Genomic DNA, 21,399 nt, shown 5'->3' with positions numbered 1-21,399 from the left:
TAGATTTAAATAGGAAGGGAAAAGTTACTTATTTTATCCTTACTTAACAGATACTTTAGCTTGATAAGTAATTAAATCTGTCAGAGAAAACAGAAAGCAAGATACATACTGCTGCACAAATTGTATGCTTTAGGAGTTGAAATATTGTCCTGTCCATATAAGATAGCCAAGCTCTTTGTATCTTTAGAGCTGAAATCTCTTTACGAGTTCTGAGAGAAAAAAAAAGAGGTTAAAATTTGTGAAGTTGTTTTCATTTTCTTAAAATCTTGGGGAACTCTGAATTTATGCTTCCTCTTTCCTGCACCTCCCCATTCCCACCCTATAAGTGACCTAACGAGGAACATCTAGATGTGGTACTTGGAACTGGTTATTTGCTGAATCTAGTTAGAATGAGGATATGAAATACTTGAGAAGATTTCCATGGAGATTAAAAAACTATTCTGGCTAAAACTTTACCATCAAAAGGCATATATATTATAACTAGTGGCCTGGTGCATGGACTCATGCACATTGAAAGGAAATTAATTAGAAGAAATATTTTAATATCGCTATTTGCCCTTTCTCTATAATAGAGGTGTCAACCAAATTCATGATTGACAATGACAGATCGAAACACACGTGTGATTGGCACCAGCGAGAGCTTTATATGTATCACGCATGCACGAGTCAACTTAGCCTTTTATATATATAGATAATGTGTGAGGAGGCAAACTTGTTTTCTAAAAACATCCATGACCTAAAATGATTTTTGCTGTAGTTAGTTCTTAAAAACTCTGTCCAACTGCCCTAGCCGGTTTGGGTCAGTGGATAGAGTGTTGGACTGCGGACCAAAGGGTCCGGGTTCAATTCTGGTCAACGGCCCTGGTCGGGGTGCGTGCAGGAGGCAACCAATCGATGTGTTTCTCTCACATCGATATATCTCTCTGTCTTTCCCTCTCTCTAAAAATCAATGGAAAAATATCCTCAGGTGAGGATTAACAAAAAGACACTGTCCAACTAATTCAAGTGCTAAGAAAATGTGGAATTTTTGAAGTTTATAGTAGGCCCAATTCTCTTCTGAGAGCCGATGACCAGCCCTAGAAAAGAAACTCCTTTGTGCTCTATGCTTGAACCAGGTTCATCCTAGTCAGGCCAGGTAATTATTTTACTTTTGTTCACATCCCAGCACTGGCAGGTCACAGGGATTTCCTTCTCCCCAACCTCCCAACCCCATCATTACCCCACAGGGCTACAGGCACAAAGAGAGGTATTCCTGTATAGTGTCACTGTTGGCTGGCAAAACGCAGACTACAAGGTGTAGAGTAGAAAAGGCCTGGAGTATGGAAACAGTCCTTTGAATCTGAGCCAATGCCATTTATTAGCTGTCTAACCTTCTGCAAACCACCTACCTTCTCCCAGTTGCGGCTTCCTCACTTATAAAATGTAATGACAGCTTTATAGGGTTGTACTGGGATCAAAGAGATGTGCGTTAACATGCTTTACAAATTATGAAATACTATCCTATGTAATAAAAGGCTAATATGCAAATCGACTGAACAGCAGAACGACCGGCCGCTATGATGCACACTGACCACCAGGGGGCAGATGCTCAATGCAGGAGCTGCCCCCTGGTGGTCAGTGCGCTCCCACAGGGGGAGCACCGCTTAGCCAGAAGCCAGGCTCACGGCTGGCGAGCGCAGCAGCAGTGGTGGGAGCCTCTCCTGCCTCTGCGGCAGCACTAAGGATGTCTGACTGCCAGCTTAGGCCCGCTCCCTCATCAGTTGGACATCCCCCGAGGGCTCCTGGACTGCAAGAGGACACAGGCCAGGCTGAGGGACCTCCCCACCCCCCCGAGAGCACAAATTTCGTGCACCGGGCCTCTAGTAATTATAATGATTATCCAATTCAAAAGTAATTTAAAAACACAAAAATCTATAATTTACAAAACAAGATGTGTTTGATGTTAGCTAGGTAAATACCATATGTAAACTGTCCAGTTGTGGAAAATGATACAAGGCGAAATTTGGCTACTCACAGTCGTCCTGGCTTTGTCCTTTTAGTATGTGGCAAAGGTGATTTGTAGCTGTTTACTATCGTTGGCTGAACTGATTTTCCACCACCAGTGGCCCCTGCCTTTGAGGAACCACTCATTTTTCTTATAATGAAGTAATCTGAAAGTATATAAATTAAGCATTTGAGGTCATAATCTGTATTATTACACTGTTTGGATGAGACTCAAGTGTCATTGACTGTTGTACTAATTCCAGAATCCCTTCAAAAGGAAGGCATCATGTATCTCTTAATATTGCTTACAGTTTACAGTCTTTATTATGAGGAATGTGGGAAAGACAAAGAGATCTATCCAATCGCCTTCTAACTGGTCTCCCTGTCTCCAGGCTCTTTGTCCTCCTATTCATTGTCCACTCTGCAGCTGGAGTTAACTTTCTAGAGCAATACCCCAACCTTCTCACTCCCCAACTTAAAATATTTCAGGGCCTGGCCACCGTGGCTCAATGGCTGAGCATCAACCTATGAACCAGGAGGTCACGGTTAGATTACGGGTCAGGGCACATGCCTGGGTTGTGGCCTCGATCCCCAGTGTGGGGTGAGCAGGAGGCAGCCAATCAATGATTCTCTCTCATCATTGATGTTTCTATCTCTCTCTCCCTCTCCCTTCCTGAGATAAATAAAAATATATTAAAAAATAAAACAAAATCTTTCAGGGACACCTCATTTCCTCCAAGCTGAAGTCCAGACTCCCAATTCCAGCCTTTTCACAATCTAGTTCCATTCTCTCAAACCTCAAAATACCAACTTTCATCAGCATTCCTCGCTACACTCTGTGAGAACAGGAACTTCTTGCCAAAATCAGTCAATGTTTTACAACTCTGGGCTGCTGATCAGGCCATGTCCTCTACCTGGAATGACTTCCCTGCCACCAGCAAACATCAATTCATCCTTGAAGACCCCAGCTAACTGATGCCTCTCAAGTTTTCCACCTTTTCTTTTTTTTTTTTTTTTGGCACAGAACTGCTCACTCCTGTCTCCAAGGTCCCATAGTGCTGTATATATTTTTCTTTAATAGTACTTCTCATATTGCATTATAATTTGTTTTCTTGGCTGTCATCACAACAAGTTCATTGAAGGCAGGAGGCGTATTGCTAACTATGGACTCCCCAATGCCTAGCAGAGTGAAGGGTTTTCACATGCTAGACTAAAAAATTCCCACCCCGGTTTTGTCATGGAATAGCTGTGGAACTTTGGGCAAGTCCCTTAAACCAGCGGTCGCCAACCTTTCGGACCTCATGGACCACCGGTTGGCGACTGCTGCCTTAAACTCTCAGTAACACAGTTCCCACCATGGTAAAGTGAGATGGTGTGTACTAAATGATCTGATTCCATCTCTGATTTTCTATCCTTTGATGCATTACTCCAATTTGGATGCAGTTCCCAAATTCTTAGTCACTGCTTAGTCTCTTCTACTAAGCCAGGGGCTCTTTATCTTTTCTTTTTAAATCAATTTTATTGATTTTTTTTTACAGAGAGGAAGGGAGAGGGATAGAGAGTTAGAAACATCGATGAGAGAGAAACATCGATCAGCTGCCTCCTGCACACCTCCCACTGGGGATGTGCCCGCAACCAAGGCACATGCCCCTGACTGGAATCGAACCTGGGACCCTTCAGTCTGCAGGCTGACGCTTTATCCACTGAGCTAACCCGGCCAGGGCTCTTTATCTTTTCTTTTGGTGTTGTGAATCCCTATGGGCAGACTCCTCCCAAGAACTATGTTTTTAAAAATGCACAACATAATATATGTAGGATTCCAGAAAACTTCAATTATATTGAAATCACTGTGGCAATATTTTAAAAAACCAAATTACAGAAATATGTGCCTTCTTTCTGCATTAAATAAAACGAGAGCTCTAATCACTACTGTACTTGTGAAGTGGTAAATGAGTAGAAATGATATCTCAAGAAATCTTCCATGACTAAAACATGATATGAAGACATCTGCGCTTTCTCTTAATGACCAAGTCACAGGTACTGTTGATATTACCGTGGCTTGTTGCCTGCACTATAATGGAAAGAAATGGTAAAGTTCATTTAGAGGTTAGTAAAAATAAAGTTGTAATTTTTCCCCATCCAAGTTCACATACTTCCCAAATTAAAAACTCCTGCCCTAATTTATCACTATACTTTACACTTTTATATACATATGTCATTCCATTACTAATGCAGAGCCTTCAGAGTCTTCTCAATATTTCTCCGTAGGGATGTGAATGGGGGTAGCTTGGAACATACAATTCACTTGAGAAGGAGAAAAGCAGCCTTTAACATCTGGGATCTGGCCTGGCACTCACAGCTGGGATTTGGTGTTACACTGGCTTCCTAACGACACCCAATCCAGAGCAAAGCCCCGTTTCCTTGAACTCGCCCCAAAAATCACCCAAAGAAGCCCAAATCCTATAATAAATCTTTCAACACCCTCTTACTGAGATGCCCCACTGTGTCCCAAAGTGTGCGTTTTCCTTGCAGCAATGAGAAATAAACCCAAGTTGTTAAAACTATACTGGTGTTCCAAGTGGTCTTTGACTGGAGGGCAGTGACATGCCACCACACAAACCTCCCAAATCTTCCAGATGCCTGCCTGGATGGCTTTACACTTTCTATGGGGCCAGGACGTGAAATACAGGATGAAATATGAACACCCTCCCCCCGCCCCATTATGACACATTATACCAATTATTTACGTGAGATCACAGGCTTTAAAGGTAGACTAGGTTTGATCCTGGCTTCCCACTTTCCTTCGGTGTGGCCTTGTACATATTACTTCTCTGTGCCTCAGTTTTATCATCTATTAGGTTGGGAAAAATAATCAAGCCCATCTACTTTGGTTGTCCAAAAGATTAGATAAGTATGTGTAAGTAGTTGAGGGCTGAGCTGGACACACAGTAAACGCCGTGTTAGAGCTTACTATCCTTGTTCATAGGATAATTATTACTTATTTCTACTAGTATTAAGGGATTCCCAGTGAAGGGCACGCACTTAGTATATCAAAGAGAAAACAAAAGGTTAGGGCCTTTAGAGACTAAAGGACATAGCGAATTAGTTTAAGACCTCAGAAACTCCAGCCCACGGTAAAAAATAAATCGGAAAACCTTTTGAGAGGTAAATCCAGGCCCCCGAAGTCGGAGGCTTCCGGGTCCGAGGCTTTCCAAGCTGCCCAAGGCCCTTCGGGCGCCCTCGCCCGGAGGCCTCGCGCACAAGATTCTCAGCCCACGCCGCTGGGTGGCCAATCAGGCCTGCGAAAGCCGATTCCCAGAGCCGCGAGGCGTCCGGCGCCTGCCTCCTCGCTCCCCGCTTGTTCCGCCCACACTGAGCGGGCGTTTTCTGGTCGCCTAGCAACCACCGGCGCAGGGGCGGAGCCTGCGGGAGGCGGGCTTAAGCTCGCCCGTCGCGCGACGCGCGACGCGCGACGCGCTGCAGCTTAGCGACGTCGCTTCTAACCCTCGCTTCCGAACTAAGCTTTCGCGGGACCAACTCGGCTGTACCACCACCACCACCCGCTCGGCGGCCCGCTGGCGGTTGGAAGAATCAGGACCCTATCCGGCCGCCGTAGCCGCCTCTCTCTAGTGGGCGGGGCCTAGGTCGGGGTGACCCCGCCAGAGCCGCCTTGCCAGCGACATGTTCAAGGTGAGAGCGTGGAGCCGGGTCACAGCTGTCACCGCTCCCTCCCGGTATCCCGGAGCCTCTCTGGGGACCAGGCCCTACTGGCCCTGAGGTTCTTCCTGCCTCCGGGCCGGCTGCATCTTGGTGCCGCGGTTCATTCACCTGTCCGCTGGGAGCCAACGGCTGCCCGGGCGGAGGCGTGAGACTCCGGGGAGGGTGGGTGGGGCCATTTGGGTCGTATTCTCGTGAATAAAACACTTTGAAAAATTAAAGTACCCCCCAAAGTACCCACCCTCTCCCCGCTGTGCCCTCCTGGGTTTGTGGGTAGGATGAGGCCATCTCGGGGCTCTGCGGGGTTCGGCTTTAGTTGCTCGGAAGGGTCAGATTTCAGAACCTTGTGTATGAATGGGGGAGGGCCACCCTCTTGAGAAGGTGCTGTAGGATGTGGTGGTTGATGGCCTAGGAGAAGTTGGGTGAGGGGGGAAGCTGGAGTTTTGCTCCCCTCCTTAGTGAACATTATTTAGTGTGGACAAGTCGACCTCTTTCTTTACATTTTATGAATTCGCGTCCTTTGAAAGAAATTGACTTGTACAGTGAAAACTTTTATCGAAAAGCTGCATTTTAACGAAGCTATTATTCTACTACTTAAAAAAGTAAATGATAGTCTCTATCTTGAAAAACAGATCACAAGCTACCAGAAATTTGTCTGCAAAAAGCATACCATCCATAAAATAATGCTAATGAAATTTCAAAAATACTGCTCAAAACTTTTATTGAGCTCCTGCAGTGTGCTTTGGGTGCATTAATATAGGCTATAAAATCAGAACATAGATTTTGCCTTCTTACCCTGGCATTGCCACTTTCTAGCTGTGTGACCTTGAGCAAGTCACTTAACCTCTTTGTACTTGTTTTTCTACTAGTGAAATTGGAATAGCATGTACCTCATAGGGTTGTTATAAGGAATATAGGGCAAAGCACTTGGAAGGGTCTCTGGCACATAGAGCTACCATCTAAGCATTCACTTTTATTTTGTCTTCAGGCAGCTCACAGTTTAATCAGGATGACAGATCCCAGGCAACTTGCATTCATTTGATTACTCTGTGTTGAACACCCACCTAGTATGTGCTAGAAGCTCAGCTCGGCTTTAGGGCTGCAATGACAAAGGATATGCTGTGATCAGTTTACATGGGTATCAACAATGTACTGTGTGGTAGTAAAAAGGAGAGCAGGATCTACTCTGCCTAACCAGGGCTTCTTAACGAGTGGTCCTCATCCCCTCAAAAGTGTTTGGATAGAATCTAGGGAGTCCCTGATCTCTGATGGAAAAATAATCTTTTTCACCAATCTCTAACTGAAATTTAGCAACTTCTCCTATTGTGAATGTAGATAACTGTGTCATTTATCTATTGCTGGAGAATGATCCACTGCAAGCCAGTACCTTAAAACAACTGATTTATTCTCACTATCTGTGGGTTGGCTGGGCAGTTTTGCTGGCATCTGCCAGCGGATGTATTCAGTTGGTGGCTATACTACAAGGTGGTCTTACTCCCATGTCTGGGGGCTTGGTACTCCTCAATGTGCCTAACTTGAGCTTCCTCACATGGTTCCTGGGTTATAAGAGGGCAGGTCTCAGTGTACAAACTTATTGGCTTGCATCACATTTGCTGATGTCAAGACAAGTCACATGACCAACCCCAGAGTCAATGTGGTGGGGGACTACCTAAGAGCATGGATATAAGGAGGTGTGGTTCACTAGGAGCCATTAATTTATTAAGCTACTATAGCAACAAGTCACAATAGTATTAGCAGTACCTGTCACCAGTAGAAGTCCAAAACCAATGCAAGTCACAGACTTTTCCACATCACATTACAGTTGTTGCACATGTCATTTATGCTCATCACTACTTCAGAATTACAGTAGTTATAGGACTCACTGTTAGATCTTTTTCTTTAATGAGCTAATAAAGAAGCACATAATACTATATCAGATTTGGGGTTTTAAAAAGATTTTTATAACTTGCAATATAATTAGCGTTTTACGCAGTTAGAAGCATTACTTTGAGAAGGGATCCATAGGGCTCATCAGACAGCCAAAGAAGTCTGTGGCACAAAAAGGCAAGGAACCCGTGGGGACTTCAGGAGAGGCTTCAAAGAGGAGACATTTCAGTTGACTTATGAAAGACTAGTAGGAGTTCCTGAGTTGGATGAGTTGGGGAACATTAGCATTGGTATTCCATTGGGGGCAATGCCAGGAACTAGTTCTGCTGTGTCAAGGGAAATAATAGAGTGAGCTGAAATGATTCAAACATGTAGTTGGAATAGAAAAGATGCAAGAAACCTTGAAGAATACCAACATACAAGGAGTAGGCAGAGGTAGAGGGGAGGCCACAGATGCTGGAGAAGCAACTTTGGAGAAGTAGAAGCACAAAACAGTGATGTTTAGAAAATTAAGGGAGGAAAGTTTCGAGAGGGACAGGCTATGCTAGGATACTTTCGGCTGGGAAAACCCAGTTGTTTAAATAGTAAGGCAAATTATCTCACAAAGTCCAGAGGAAGGGTGGACTCTTGTGGGTCACACATGTCATCAAGGAACATGTCATCAAGGACCCAGTCTCTCTTCTTGGCTTTCAGCAGTAAGATTGGTTCCCCTGTGGTTGCAAGATGACTTTAAGACATGCTTTCCCACTCACTAGAGCAAGAGAGAGATGACAAAACTACCATGCTTGGATTATGCTCTTTCTTCAGTCTGATTGGACCAACTTAGATCAGGTATCGGCCCCTGACCTTTATCGATCGCTAAGGGAATGCTGTGCTCTGATTGGCTTAGACACAGGATCATCTCTGGATAGGGTCACTTTACCTTAATCACACAGGAGAAATGAATTCATGAACACTGTGGGGGAATGGAGACTGGATATGTAACCAACAATGTCCATTGCAGAAAGATAAGCTAATTGAATTTGGAGAAGTGTTCATTGATTTGGGCAATTTGGAAAGCTTCCATGATACATACAGGTTTACTGATGGAAGTGAAAGCTAGATTAATATGGTTGGTGCTTGAGAGATGTATAAATGTGCACAATGTTTGATAAGCTTGATTGTCAAGCTAGAGGGACATGTTGGGACAGGATTCTAGAGTTGTCTTGCGGTTGTTGCAGTATTTAAAGATTTGGCAATGTTTATGGCCAAGGGAGGAATGTGGGGAGGGAGCTTTTACAAAAGAGAATTCCTCAGCTTTAAAAGGAAAGATAATCTCTCCCTCCTGTGAGATGGAAGAAGGATGACAGTGATTGTAGACCAGTGGTTCTCATCTGGATGGTACCACCCCCTCTGCATACTTGGGTTGTTCTTCACATCTTTAATTTAGTTGTGTTGAACATTTATATACTGAAATATAATTCTTACAAATCTTTCCTTTTTGTTCCCCATTATGTTATCAAATCAGTCTACTGGTCTCTTTTTTGGATTTAAGTGTGTAAGTGGGTGGTTAACCCTTTGTACTTGCTTGCTTTATTCTCAATTCCTTTATTCTACTCGGGATTTAATTTTTTAAATACCCCAGATTTTACAAAGTGCGGCAGTAGAATAAAAAACGAGTTTCTTTTCATACAAACTTATTTATTTGGATTTTTTAATATTTCAAATTATTGATACATTCAATAACTGTCACACTCGACATCCGAGTGCAAAAGGTTAATTTTATTTAAAGACTAGAGGCCTGGTGCACGAAATTCATGCACGGGGGGGGGCCGCCCTCTGCCCAGCCTGTACCCTCTTCAATCCAGGACCCCTCGGGGGATGTCCGACTGCCAGTCTAGACTGGCAGTCGGACATCCCTCTCACAATCCTGGACTGCTGGCTCCTAATCGCTCACCTGCCTGCCTGCCTGCCTGGTCGCCCCTAACTGCCCCCTCCCGCCAGCCTGATCACCCCTAACTGCCCCCTCCCCTGCCGGCCTGGCTGCCCCTAACTGCCCCCCTGCTGCCACCCAGGTTGCCCCCAACTTCCCCCTCCCTGCCGGCCTGGTCGCTTCTAACTGCCCTCCCCCTGCTGGCCTGGTCACCCCCTATGCTGGCCTGGTTGCCTCCAACTGCCCCCCCCATTGGCCTAGTCACCCCTCACTGCCCCCCTGCTAGCCTAATTGCCCCCAACTGTCCCCCCTGCTGGCCTGGTTGCCCCCAACTGCCCTCCCTGCCGGCCTGGTCACCCCCAACAGCCCTCCCTATTGGCCTGGTCACTCCCAATTGCCCCCCCTGCCAGCCTGGTTGCCCCTCACGGCCCCCCTGCCGGCCTGGTCACCCCATGCAGCCTGCTTGCTCAGTTGTTTGGTCGTCCCTTGGGCTGGCCCTGGGCGGCTGGGCAGCTGCCATCCGAGGCTTGCCTGCACCTCGGGCCGGCCCTGGGCAGCTGGGGGGCTGAGGGGACTGGGGGACTCTGGAGTCTGGTGCGCAGAGCAGCCGGGCGGGCCTGGCCGTGCCGCATGTCTGCTGCCCCGGCAGGGCTGAGGGGACTGGGCACCGCCATCTTGTGGCTGTGGGCGCTGCCATCTTTGAGGGCATGACAGTCAATTAGCATATTCCTTCCTTATGGGCTGCGAGCGCCACCATGTTTGTGAGGGTGTGACAGTCAATTAACATATTCCCCTTTATTAGATAGGCTAGCAAAAGAATTACTTTGCCTAGCCGGCTTGGCTCAGTGGATAAAGCATTGGCCTGCAGACTGAAGGGGTTTGATTCTGGTCAAGGTCATGTACCTCAGTTGCAAGTTCTTCCCCAGCTCTGGGCCCTGATTGGGGCACGTGCAGGAAACAACCAATCAATGTGTTTCTCTCACATTGGTATTTCTCTTTGTCTTTCCCTCTCTCTGAAAATCAATGGAAAAAATATCCTTGGGTGAGGATTTAAAAAAAATACATTAAAAATATTTGTCATAAAATGGTGGTGTTGGTAGATATAATAGCTGAGAACCAGTGCTTCTCAAACTGTAATGTGCATGCAACTCTTCTTAAAATGCAGCTTCTGATTCAGTAGGTGGGGGCTCAGATTCTCCATTAAAAAAAAATCCTCACCTGAGGGTATCTTTATTGATTTAGAGAGAGAGAGAGAGAGAGAGAGAGAGAATGAGATCGATTAGTTGCCTCCGTATGGGCCCCAACTGGGACCAAATCTGCAACCTATCTATGTGCCCTGACTGGGAATTGAACCCAAGACCCAGCCAGGGCAGATTCTCCATTTTAAGCAAGCTCCTGGGTGATGTAGAGGCTGCTGGTCCCCCATCATACTTTAAATAGCAAGAACTGAGGCAACTTGGTAGGTGAATGGTTTCTTGTGTTTTCAAGGTGAGTAATTTTATGACTGTGGTGGGATTTGGAAGAGCACTGACCAAGGAACAAACGAGAGAAGTGAGAGGCTGAGAGCTGCTCGGGCAGGTGTATCATGATTGTAGCCCAGGAGTGGGGACAGAGCAAACGGTAGAATTGATTTGGGTTTGGGCGTTATCAGTTTGGGTCACCTAGGGCCTGAGGGCAAAGGTGTTGATAGTATAGGTGTTGGTGGAAAAAGTACAGTGTGTGTGTGACTAGTTACATGCATATACCATTAAATATTTGAACTGGAACCGGTTTTGATCTAGCTGTTCATCTTTAGGCCAGCAGAGGGCACTGGTGGATTATAAAACACATTTGAAAAGCTGAATCTTTTATTGCATCTTATTGCAAGAAGCAGCTTTTCCGGGTGCTGCTTCAGGAAGCTTGAATATGGAATACATACACCCAATCCCCAGATTCACATTACTAGATTTCATTCATTACACAAATGCTTGTCATGGTCCACCTATGAGCTGGGCACTGTGCTGTACCCTGGCGGGTATACATGAAAAGACCCAGTTCTTACCTAGGAGTCTCCAAATTTGGCCACACATAATTAGTCAAGAGACAAATAGTTTCCAGGGCCCTGGCCACAGATCATATTTAGTTTATAAGTGAGGTCCAGGAATCTCTCTCTAGTTTTGTCTTTTCTTTTTTTAAAAAATATATTTTATTGATTTTTTACAGAGAGGAAGGGAGAGGGATAGAGAGCTAGAAACATCGATGAGCTGCCTCCTGCACCCCCCCCCCCCCCCACTGGGGATGTGCCCGCAACCAATGTACATGCCCTTGACCGGAATCGAACCTGGGACCCCTCAATCCGCAGACCGACGCTCTATCCACTGAGCCAAACCGGTTTCGGCATCTCTCTAGTTTTGAAACAACAACAAAAATCCCCAGGTGACTATGAAACTTCCATTTCAGGATCTCACAATGCTATTAGCAGCACAAACTAACAGCCCCTTCTAATGCAGTGAGGTAAGTACTCGAATGTAAAAGTGTTGGGGAAATGTAGAGCAGTGGATCTCAATCTTGACCGCACATTAGAACCACCTGGGGGGGGGCCTTCTATAAGTCCCGTTGCCCCAGCTGCACCCAGACCAATGCCATTAGAATCTCTAGGGTTGGGATCTAGGCATCTAGGTTTTAGACTTGCAGCCAACTTTGAGAACCACTGACTTAAGGAGCAAGCACCAGCAGGGGGCCTCAGGAGACTTTGTAGAGGAGACTGTGCCTGCGTTGACCTTTGAAGCCGGACAGACAGGGTTGAAAGGGCCTGCCAAGTAGAGCAGAAAAGTCCTCCCAAGGACACAGAAGTGAGAATTCAGCGGAACCATGGGCAAGATACCAAAGTTCTCTGTAGCTGTGTCCTCATCTGTAAAACACGATGAGACTAGCACCAACCTCAAATTGTTATGTGGATTAAATTAACTCAGACCTAAAGCTTGGCATGGTGCTTGGCACAAAGTAAGTCTCGATAAATGTGAGCTTTTAGTAACTTTTAATTGGCCTCTTAACTTTTGATTGGCTCTAGGAGGTTGCCACAGCATTTCCCCCCTTTTTATTTACAGTAGTGTTATGGTGGTACACGTTCTTGACGCTTTCCGAAAGTATTTATTCAAAACTTGTTGAGTGGATGTGGCAGAGGAGAGAGAAGGAGAATTTTCAAGCTTTTGGCTTGGAAAATTCAGTGGCTGTTAGAACCATTCACTGAAATGGGAAAGTGGAAGAAGGCCGAGTTTGGTTTGGGGGAAGATGATAATTTGATTTTGAAGAGGTTTGGGCTTATTGAAATATCTGTGGACAGTAAGAGGTGAGATTCAGTTGGTATGGAACCCAAAGGTATGGAGTTTTCATGAGAGAGATGTGGGCTGGAGATGGGAGAATCCTCAGACGTTTCGACTCGAGAAGAGGAAATATAGTGAAAGCTGATCTATATCAGTTCCTTCGGTAAAGACAGAGATGTGACTTGTACTCACAGCACTATTCAGAGGAACCTAAGGTGACCATGTTTTGGGCTGTAGAGCATTATTACCTCACATATTCTTTGTGGCTGTTTGGTCTTTATTATATATATATATTTCTTTATTGATTTCAGAGAGGGAGAGAGAGAAACATCAATGATGAGAGAGAATCATTGATCGGCTGCCTCCTGCACGCCCCCTACTGGGGATTAAACCCACAACCCAGGCATGTGCCCTTGGCCAGAATCGAACCTGGGACCCTTCAGTCTGCAGGTTGACGCTCTATCCACTGAGCCAAACCGCCTAGGGCTAAAAATACATATTTTTTTTATTGATTTCAGAGAGGAAGGGAGAGGGAGAGAGAGAGAGAAACATCAGTCATGAGAGAAAATCATTGATCGGCTGCCTGCTCCATGTCCCATGCTGGGGATCCAGCCTGCAGCCCAGGCATGTGCCCTGACCGGGAATCGAACCGTGACCTCCTGGTTCATAGGTCGATGCTCAACCACTGAGCATGCTGGGTGGGCCTGTTTGGTCTTGATGTAAATGCCTTTATTGCCTATCTTACTTTCTGAAATTAATTTCCTTACCATAAATAATATGTTACTGGTACAAACTGAGGGGAGAATAATATGTTACTGGTACAAACTGCTAAATGGAAAGGAAAATCATCTGTAAACTGGAAAAGAAATACTATAACTTCATTTTACTTGAATATTATTTTAAATGCCACATATTATGTAAGATAATATAGATTTCCCCCCTTACAATTTAAGCATCTCTGAGGCAATTCTCCATGAGGAATTCTAGTGAATACATTTTTACTCACCTAAATACCTATTTATGTAAAGAACTAATTGGATGTTTTTTCCTTTTTACCCTTCAAAGATGTTGGGCGGTAGATCACAAAGAAGAAAAAACAGTTGTAGTGTTTCTGGTTTCTAACTGAGTGACCTTAATGAGGTTTCTTTATCTCGGAGTCCCTTTATCAAGGTACTGTGGGGACAGTAATATGCCCCTCCATATCACACAGGATATTTGGGAGGTTCAAATGAGATAACGTATGTGAAAAGCACAGTAAACTACAAAGCACAATATGAATGTAAAGTATTTTCAGTTCCTGCAGCACACCTGTCCCCTGAAGTGATCTAGAGCTTCAGGTTAGCACTGTGGACTTAGGACTGTATAAAGTAGACCAGCCCTGGCCAGTGTGGCTCAGTTGGCTGGAGCGTCATCATCCTGTGTACCAAAGGGTCTCGGGTTTGATTCCCAGTCAGGGCAGTTGTGGTTTGATCCCTGGTTGGAGCACATGCAGGAGGCAACCAATTATGTTTCTCTCTCTCTGTCTCTTTCTCTCCCTTTCTCCATTCCTCACTCCCTTCCCCTTCTTTCCCTCCCCCTTCCTCTCTCTAAAACTCAATTAAAAAAATAATAAAGTCTTTGAACAGCCCCCTTTTAAAAAAGTTCATCAGACTTGGATAAATTCACTTCTCATTTGGAACTGACTTCTGCTTAGGCCACTGTAACACACTCTTCCATCTACTTCTAAAATGCAAATAGCCTCTCACGTGCAGCTAACACTGGAAGAGGATACAGAAGTAGATGAATTATTCCTTAAAAGAATGGGGGGGGGGCAGAGACAAAATGGAGAACAGTAGATAATACCCTAGATATTTTTGATAAATGAATTTATTACCTCATGAGACCTATGCATATTTGTAGACTTTTATGATATAAAGGTTTAATTTATAATATGTATGTATATGTGCTCCACACCTTTCTAGACTAAACTGGAACTTCTTAGAGGCTAGGAAATGAATTTTGATATTTGTTTGTGTGGTACATTTAAAATTAACTGCAAGTAATTAGATTTATAAGAAATCTCTAAAAAAAACCCCTCTATAGCAAATATATCTATTTAAAAATTTGAGAGTTGAGTTATTTGTAATATGACAGGAAGGTATTAAAATGAAAGGATTAAAAGATTTTATGTCAGTTGATTTTTCTGCAAAAATGCTTAAGTGGAATTTTAGAGTTAGTGCATATAACATGAAACTAGGCAGATATTTTCAGGGGAAATCTCAATCTAAAGATATATCTTTGAACTTGGAAGTTGTTTTTTTTGTTTTTTTTGGGTTTTTTTGCTGATTTTTTCTTAATTTTTGCATGGCCTCATGCCAGTTTTATTAGAAAGCTTGAACAGTACCAATTTCTGCCTCCTGCATGCCCCACACTGGGGATGGAGCCCACAACCCACACATGTGCCCTGAATGGGAATCGAACAGTGACCTCCTGGTTCATAGGTCAGTGCTCAACCACTGAGCCACGCCTGCTGAGCTTAATGTAGTGGGTTTTAAAACTTGTGTCCATTGTACACAAAAACTTGTATACGCAAGAATTTAGTGGAAGGGTTGCAGAGTTTTCAATATGCTGAGATCCTGTAACTTTGAATATTAAGCTGTATCTTCATAATAGCATTACAGATAGTACAGTTGTATTTTGAATGAATATTGTCTTAAAGGCACTTTAAATACAGTCACCCTTTGTTTGCCTACTTCTTCCTGACTCGTTGAAGCAATGTAGTGTGTTTTATTCAGAGCCCACACTGGCTCCAACTTAAGGATGTCTTCAGTTGGGTGAGAATGAGGAGCCTTCTGTGGGAGCTAGAGATAGAGTCACAACTGCATGTTCACTGCTTTAATGGGAGGGATACCCAGTGGTCTCTTTTTTTCAGATATGTCTATTCATTCCTTTGAATGGTCTTTTAAAATAGGATATATGAAAATAACAAGGTACATTTTTCTTTTCCCCCCATTCCACAAATGCCAGTCCTTTCTAAATAACAGCCTGTTTCCTTTATGTTGAAATGAACCTCCTCTTCCACTAGAGGGGCTGCTTCACGTGTTGCATTATGAAACGGGATAAACTGGTGAGTAAGTAAGCACCAAGCGATAGGGGAACTCCCAACAACTTGACTTAAATCCTCTGATGATGGCTTACCTCACTTGGCTAATATTTATTCTGAGCCGGCTTATGAAGTCACATCATTTGGGAGCACTGTTAAAAATGGTTATAACCAAAGGACTTGTATGCATCCATATTAGCATAACCAATGGACACAGACACTGGGGTGGTGGGGCTTACCCGGGGTGGGAAAAGAAGACATATGTAAAACTTTAGACAATACAAAAAAAATTGTTACTGAACCTCTAAAAAAATTGTTGTATATAGTACAAATACTGACTTTTCTTGTTTTTGTTCCTATTTTATTTTTAAATTATTTTTATTTTGTTTAAAAAAATTATCTTTATTGTTGAAAGTATTGTGATTGTCCCCCCTTCCCCCCCACTGACCCCCTCCACCCTGCTCCCACCAAGCTATTGTCTATGTCCATGGGTTATATATATAAGTTCTTATTTTAGCAGAAAGTTTCATTATGAATCCAGATTATTGTAGCTGAATTGAGCCTTGCACATGATTTTTTTTTTCAAAAAAAATTTTAGGTTTTCTTTTCCTTAAAGATGAAAAGCCAGTCACTATCTGAGTTGAGGTGGAAGGCAGTTGTGGCCAGTGAATTTGGCATTCTCTGTGCACACAGTGGCCTGTTAGGAAACGAAACCTATTAGGAAACGTTCTCTGTACACACAGTGATCTCTTAGGAAAGAACTCTAGATAGACTTTACTTTGACAGAATAGCTCTTCCTCTTAGAAAATGTCGATTTTTTTTAGTTGCTTGAAAATATAGAAGCATTCGAAAGGCAAGCCTTGAAGTAAATGTTCCCTTGTGATTTTTTTCCTACTTATGTTCCCTTAACTCAGAAAAGAATAAGTGGATTTTGGGATGCATTCCTATACACACACACACACACACACACACACACACACACACACATATATATGTGTAACACACACATATATATATATACATATATATGTGTATATATGTGTATATTTATATATATGTATATATATGAGATTTAGGTAAGCAGTGGTAAACTTTTGTCTGAATGAGGAAGTTCAAAAATATTTGAAACATGGTACATTACATGTCATCTGTGTTCCAATTGTGTGAAGCCAGTACAGCCTAACCAGATGACTCAAAATCTGTCTGAAGAAATAATTATCTCATTCTTTGCCCCTGAGGTTTCTTCCTTCCTGTTTATCAGACAACTTTATGACTTCTTTGTGTGAATTTAATAAAATCTGATAAGTATTTTTAATGAGTAGGAAGTGGAATAATTACAGATGAAACATAATTTCTTTTCTTTGCGGACCTAATTTTGTGGTGAATTCTGCTTTCTAAAGATAAAATAGAAGTTGGTTTTCTGTAAGAAAAAGGTAAATGTTAATCTTGAAAACAGCCTCATTTTTTTCTTTAGTCATCTCTAGATCACAATGTGTTTATAGTGGATGAGAAAGAACTAGGGAATATCCATTACTCTAGTACAGAATTGAAAGTTTGTCATAAAATACTTCCGTGTTTGTCATAGTTAGAAGACAGTTCTTTTTGTTGGTTCAAGTCTGAACTCTTAAAATGTTGGCTTCATAATCCCTTCACTGTGGAACAGATTGAAGTGATTGTGGTTTGTATTGTTGTTGAAGTATAAGTGCTCTCAAATGTATACATTCAAATGATGTCCATTAAAACAGCTGTTTTGAGAGGACAAATTTAATTATTCTGTCAATATATTTCTTCCAAACACACTGTCACTGATCAATATAATTATTCCAAAAATATCATCACTGATCAAAACATTTTTTCCCATCTTCTTTTGGTGTTATCGTCATACTTTGTGGTAAATTCTTTTCTTTTAACCCTCACCCGAGGATATTTTTCCATTGATTTTTAGAGAGAGTGGGAGAGAGAGGGAAAGACAGAGAGAAATATCAATGTGAGAGAAACACAGCAGTTGGTTGCCTCCTGCACCCCTCCCCCCCCACCAGGGCCCAGGCGGGGGAGGAGACTGCAACCAAGGTACTTGTCTTTGAGTTGAATGGAACCCAGGACTCTTCTTTCCGCAGGCTGATGCTCTATCCACTGAGCCAAACCAGCTAGGGCGTAAGTTCTTTATAATATCTTCAGGAGCCAGCCATTTTTGTTTTTTGCATAACACAACACAAATCAATATTTATTGTAAAAACTTAAGGAAATATAGTCTCATTTTTACTCATTTCTCGGCATACTTTTATATTATACCCTCAGTTGGACATTTTTTTAAAACCTCACAAATCCTCCCCCCCCCCCGTTTTTAAACAAATACCACTTTCTCATTTTTATTTAAAATATATTGAGACAGATTTACTTATAAGCTGAAAATTTGATCTGAAGGTATTTAGAAATAGAAACCATATTTGATCACATATTGAAAGTAAATTTCTTTTACAAATTTGTTATATAAATACTTGCAATAAATTTTGACTCAATATATGATCTATCACTACTTTGAAGAAAAAATACTTTTCTTTTGAGGGGGCATACTGTTGATTTTTCTTTCTGGCTGCATTGATTTTTTTTTTCTTTTTTGCCATCTTAACCATTTTTTTTTAGTTCCATATATTTTTTATTGTGCTAAAAACTTACATAAGATTACTTATCAGATTTTATTAAATTCACATCTTGGTCATTTTAAGTGTACAACTCAGTAGTGTTAACTATATTTACATTGATGTAGAAAAGAGCTCCAGAACTTTTTCATCTTGCCAAACTGAAACTCTATACTCATAAAACAACTCCCATTTCCTCCTTCCCCCAGCTCCTGGTAACCGCCGTTTACTTCCTGTTTCTATGAATCTTACTATATTAAATACCTCGTGTAGATGAAATGATACAGTATTTTGTCTTTTGTGGCTGACTTCTTCACTTAGCATAATGTCCTCAAGGTTCTAATATTCCATTGTATGTATATACCACATTTTTTTTACCTGTTCATCTTTCTGTGGACACTTGGGTTGCTTCCCCCCCTTTTTTCAGTCCTCACCTGAGGATATATTTTTATTGATTTTAGAGAGAGAGGAAGGAGGGGGGAGAGAGAAACATCGATCCGTTGCCTCCTGAACCCACAACATAGGTATGTGCCCTGACCTAGAATTGAATCCACAACCTTTTGGTGTATGGCAGTGGTCAGCAAACTACGGCTCGCGAGCCGTATGTGGCTCGAGAGCCGCAGTTTGCCGACCACGGGTATGGGATGATGCTCCAACCGAGTCTTAACTTTGGAAACCGGCCAGGGCTTGCTTCTACTTTTTGGCTATTGTAAATAATGTTGCTGTGAACATGGATGTGCAAATATGTCCTCGAGACCCTGCTTTCAATTCTTTTCGATAAATACCCAGAAGTGGAATTGCTGGATCATATGGTAATTTTATTTTTACTTTTTTGAGGAAGCTCCATGCTGTTTTCTAGCCCCACCAATAGTGCACGAGGGTTCCAGTTTCTATCCTTGCCAACACTTGTTATTTTCTGTGTGTGTGTTTTTTAAGTATATATTTTTATTGATTTCAAAGAGGAAGGGAGAGGGAGAGAGAGATAGAAACATCAATGATGAGAGAGAATCATCGACTGGCTGCCTCCTGCACATCCCACAATGGGGATTGAGCCCGGGCATGTACCTCCACCGGGAATCCAACCGTGACCTCCAGGTTCATAGGTCAACACCTAGCCACTGAGCCATGCCAGCCAGGCTGTTTTTTTGTTTTGTTTTGTTTTATAGTGACCATCCTAAGGGATGCGAGGTGAGAAAATACCTATTTAAAAATTGTATAAGTAATACTGAAATAACTTTTCTTTGAAAAAAATCAAAACAGTGCATGCAGTTAAGGTAATTAATTATCAGGTTTCCATTGTCCGCTTCCCTCTAACCCCCTTCTCAGAGAAAGCCTGTTACCAGTTTAGCATGTGGCCCTCCAGATTAGACAGGATTGTTACATAAAATGTAGGTACTGTACTGAATGCTCCTTTTGAGGGTGAGGGCAAATTATTTTGGTGTATCAAGAATATGGACTCATTTAGTTTCTCTATTTTTAATTCAATTTATGACACATTACTAAGGACAACAATGTAGCCTGATTTGGGCATAATTGTTGATTGTTTGAATCATTTTTTTTACCCTAAATTCTTTCACATAGTTTATTTTTGTTTTATGTTCTTTTTTAGAACAAGAATAAACTCAACTATATTGTTAGTTTTCAAAGACCTTTTTAAAAACAAATCCATTTCACATTTTTACTTATTAAATAGCTGAAAAGAATCAGATTAAAAGCATTTTGTTTTTACATGAAAAATGCTTTCATATGGAAATTATTGCAGAATAGGTTGATTGAAGATCAGAGAGCAAGTGTAACATGGTGGGCGATACATAATTGTGCCTCATTTCCTATAAATAGGGGAATAGCTAATATTAAATGGCATTTATTTTTATTTTTAATATATTTTATTGATTTTTTTACAGAGAGTAAGAGAGAGGGATAGAGAGTTAGAAACATCGATGAGAGAAACATCCATCAGCTGCCTCCTGCACACCCCCCACTGGGGATGTGCCCGCAACCAAGGTACATGCCCTTGGCTGGAATCGAACCCGGGACCCTTCAGTCCGCAGGCCGACACTCTATCCACTGAGCCAAACCAGTTTAGGGCCCTTTCTTTTTTTAAAAAAAATATATATATTTATTGATTTCAGAGAGGAAGGAAGAGAGAGAGAGAGAGAGAGAGAGAGAGAGAGAGAGAGAGAGAAAGAGAAACATCAGTGATGAGAGAGAATCATTGATTGGCTGCTTCCTGCACACCCCACACTGGGGATCGAGCCTGCAATCCGGGCATGTGCCCTGACTGGGAATCAAACCTTGACCTCCTGGTTCATAGGTTGATGCTGAACTACCGAGCTGCCAGGCTTAACCTTTCTTATGTACAATACATGTCTGTTGTACTGTTTAATCTATAAATAAACACTTTAAAAACAAAAAGGACATGAAATATAAATGAAAATTTAACAAAAAGGAAAGGAAATGTACAGTAAAAAAATGAAAAATTTCCAATAATTGTAAGCAGCAACAAAAGCAAAAAAAAAAACAAACAAAAAACAACACACGAAAATATTCACAGCCCAATATCCTGATATTTTAACAGGAGTAAACTGACTCATATTTGCACATTCTCTCCTTTGTTTGTCACCTGAGAGATGCATGACTCATCATACAGGTCTCAGCATGAAAGAGTTGTGAGGTTGAGAAGCAAATTGTTCGAGATAGGAGACGCTCGAGAAATGAGGTTCCACTGTATATATTTTAATCCTCACCTGAGGATATCTTTTCCATCGATTTTTAGAGAGAATTGAAGTGACAGGAAGAGACACAGAGAGAGAGAAACATCGATGTGAGAGAGACACGTTGACTGGTTGCCTCCAGCATGCACTCTGACCCGGCCGG

The 21,399-nt window shown here is 42.4% G+C and overlaps 2 protein-coding genes across 3 annotated transcripts in view; one reads left to right on the top strand and one right to left on the bottom strand.

The window, feature by feature from the left end:
* The window catches only part of LOC307096320 (uncharacterized protein CXorf58 homolog), a 38,935-nt gene extending 33,667 nt beyond the window's left edge, over nt 1-5,268 (bottom strand). The window contains exons 1-3 of the mRNA XM_079765906.1: nt 5,139-5,268; nt 2,015-2,150; nt 110-209 (exon numbers count right to left, since the gene is read on the bottom strand). Coding sequence (XP_079622032.1) covers nt 110-209; nt 2,015-2,130 — 216 coding nt within the window. The 5' untranslated portion in view covers nt 2,131-2,150; nt 5,139-5,268. The remainder of the gene's footprint in view (nt 1-109; nt 210-2,014; nt 2,151-5,138) is intronic.
* A 196-nt stretch (nt 5,269-5,464) lies between these two features.
* Nucleotides 5,465-21,399, top strand: part of APOO (apolipoprotein O) — a 55,288-nt gene continuing 39,353 nt past the window's right edge. For both annotated transcript variants that reach the window (XM_079765774.1, XM_079765773.1), the window contains exon 1: nt 5,465-5,673. In XM_079765774.1, the coding sequence (XP_079621900.1) occupies nt 5,665-5,673 (9 nt within the window). In that variant the 5' untranslated portion in view covers nt 5,465-5,664. The remainder of the gene's footprint in view (nt 5,674-21,399) is intronic.

The sequence above is a fragment of the Cnephaeus nilssonii genome (assembly GCF_951640355.1).
Source record: "Cnephaeus nilssonii genome assembly, chromosome: X".
Lineage (NCBI taxonomy): Eukaryota > Metazoa > Chordata > Mammalia > Chiroptera > Vespertilionidae > Cnephaeus > Cnephaeus nilssonii.
The sequence above is the reverse complement of the archived record's forward strand: the minus strand, read 5'-3'. Positions and strand labels throughout refer to the sequence as shown.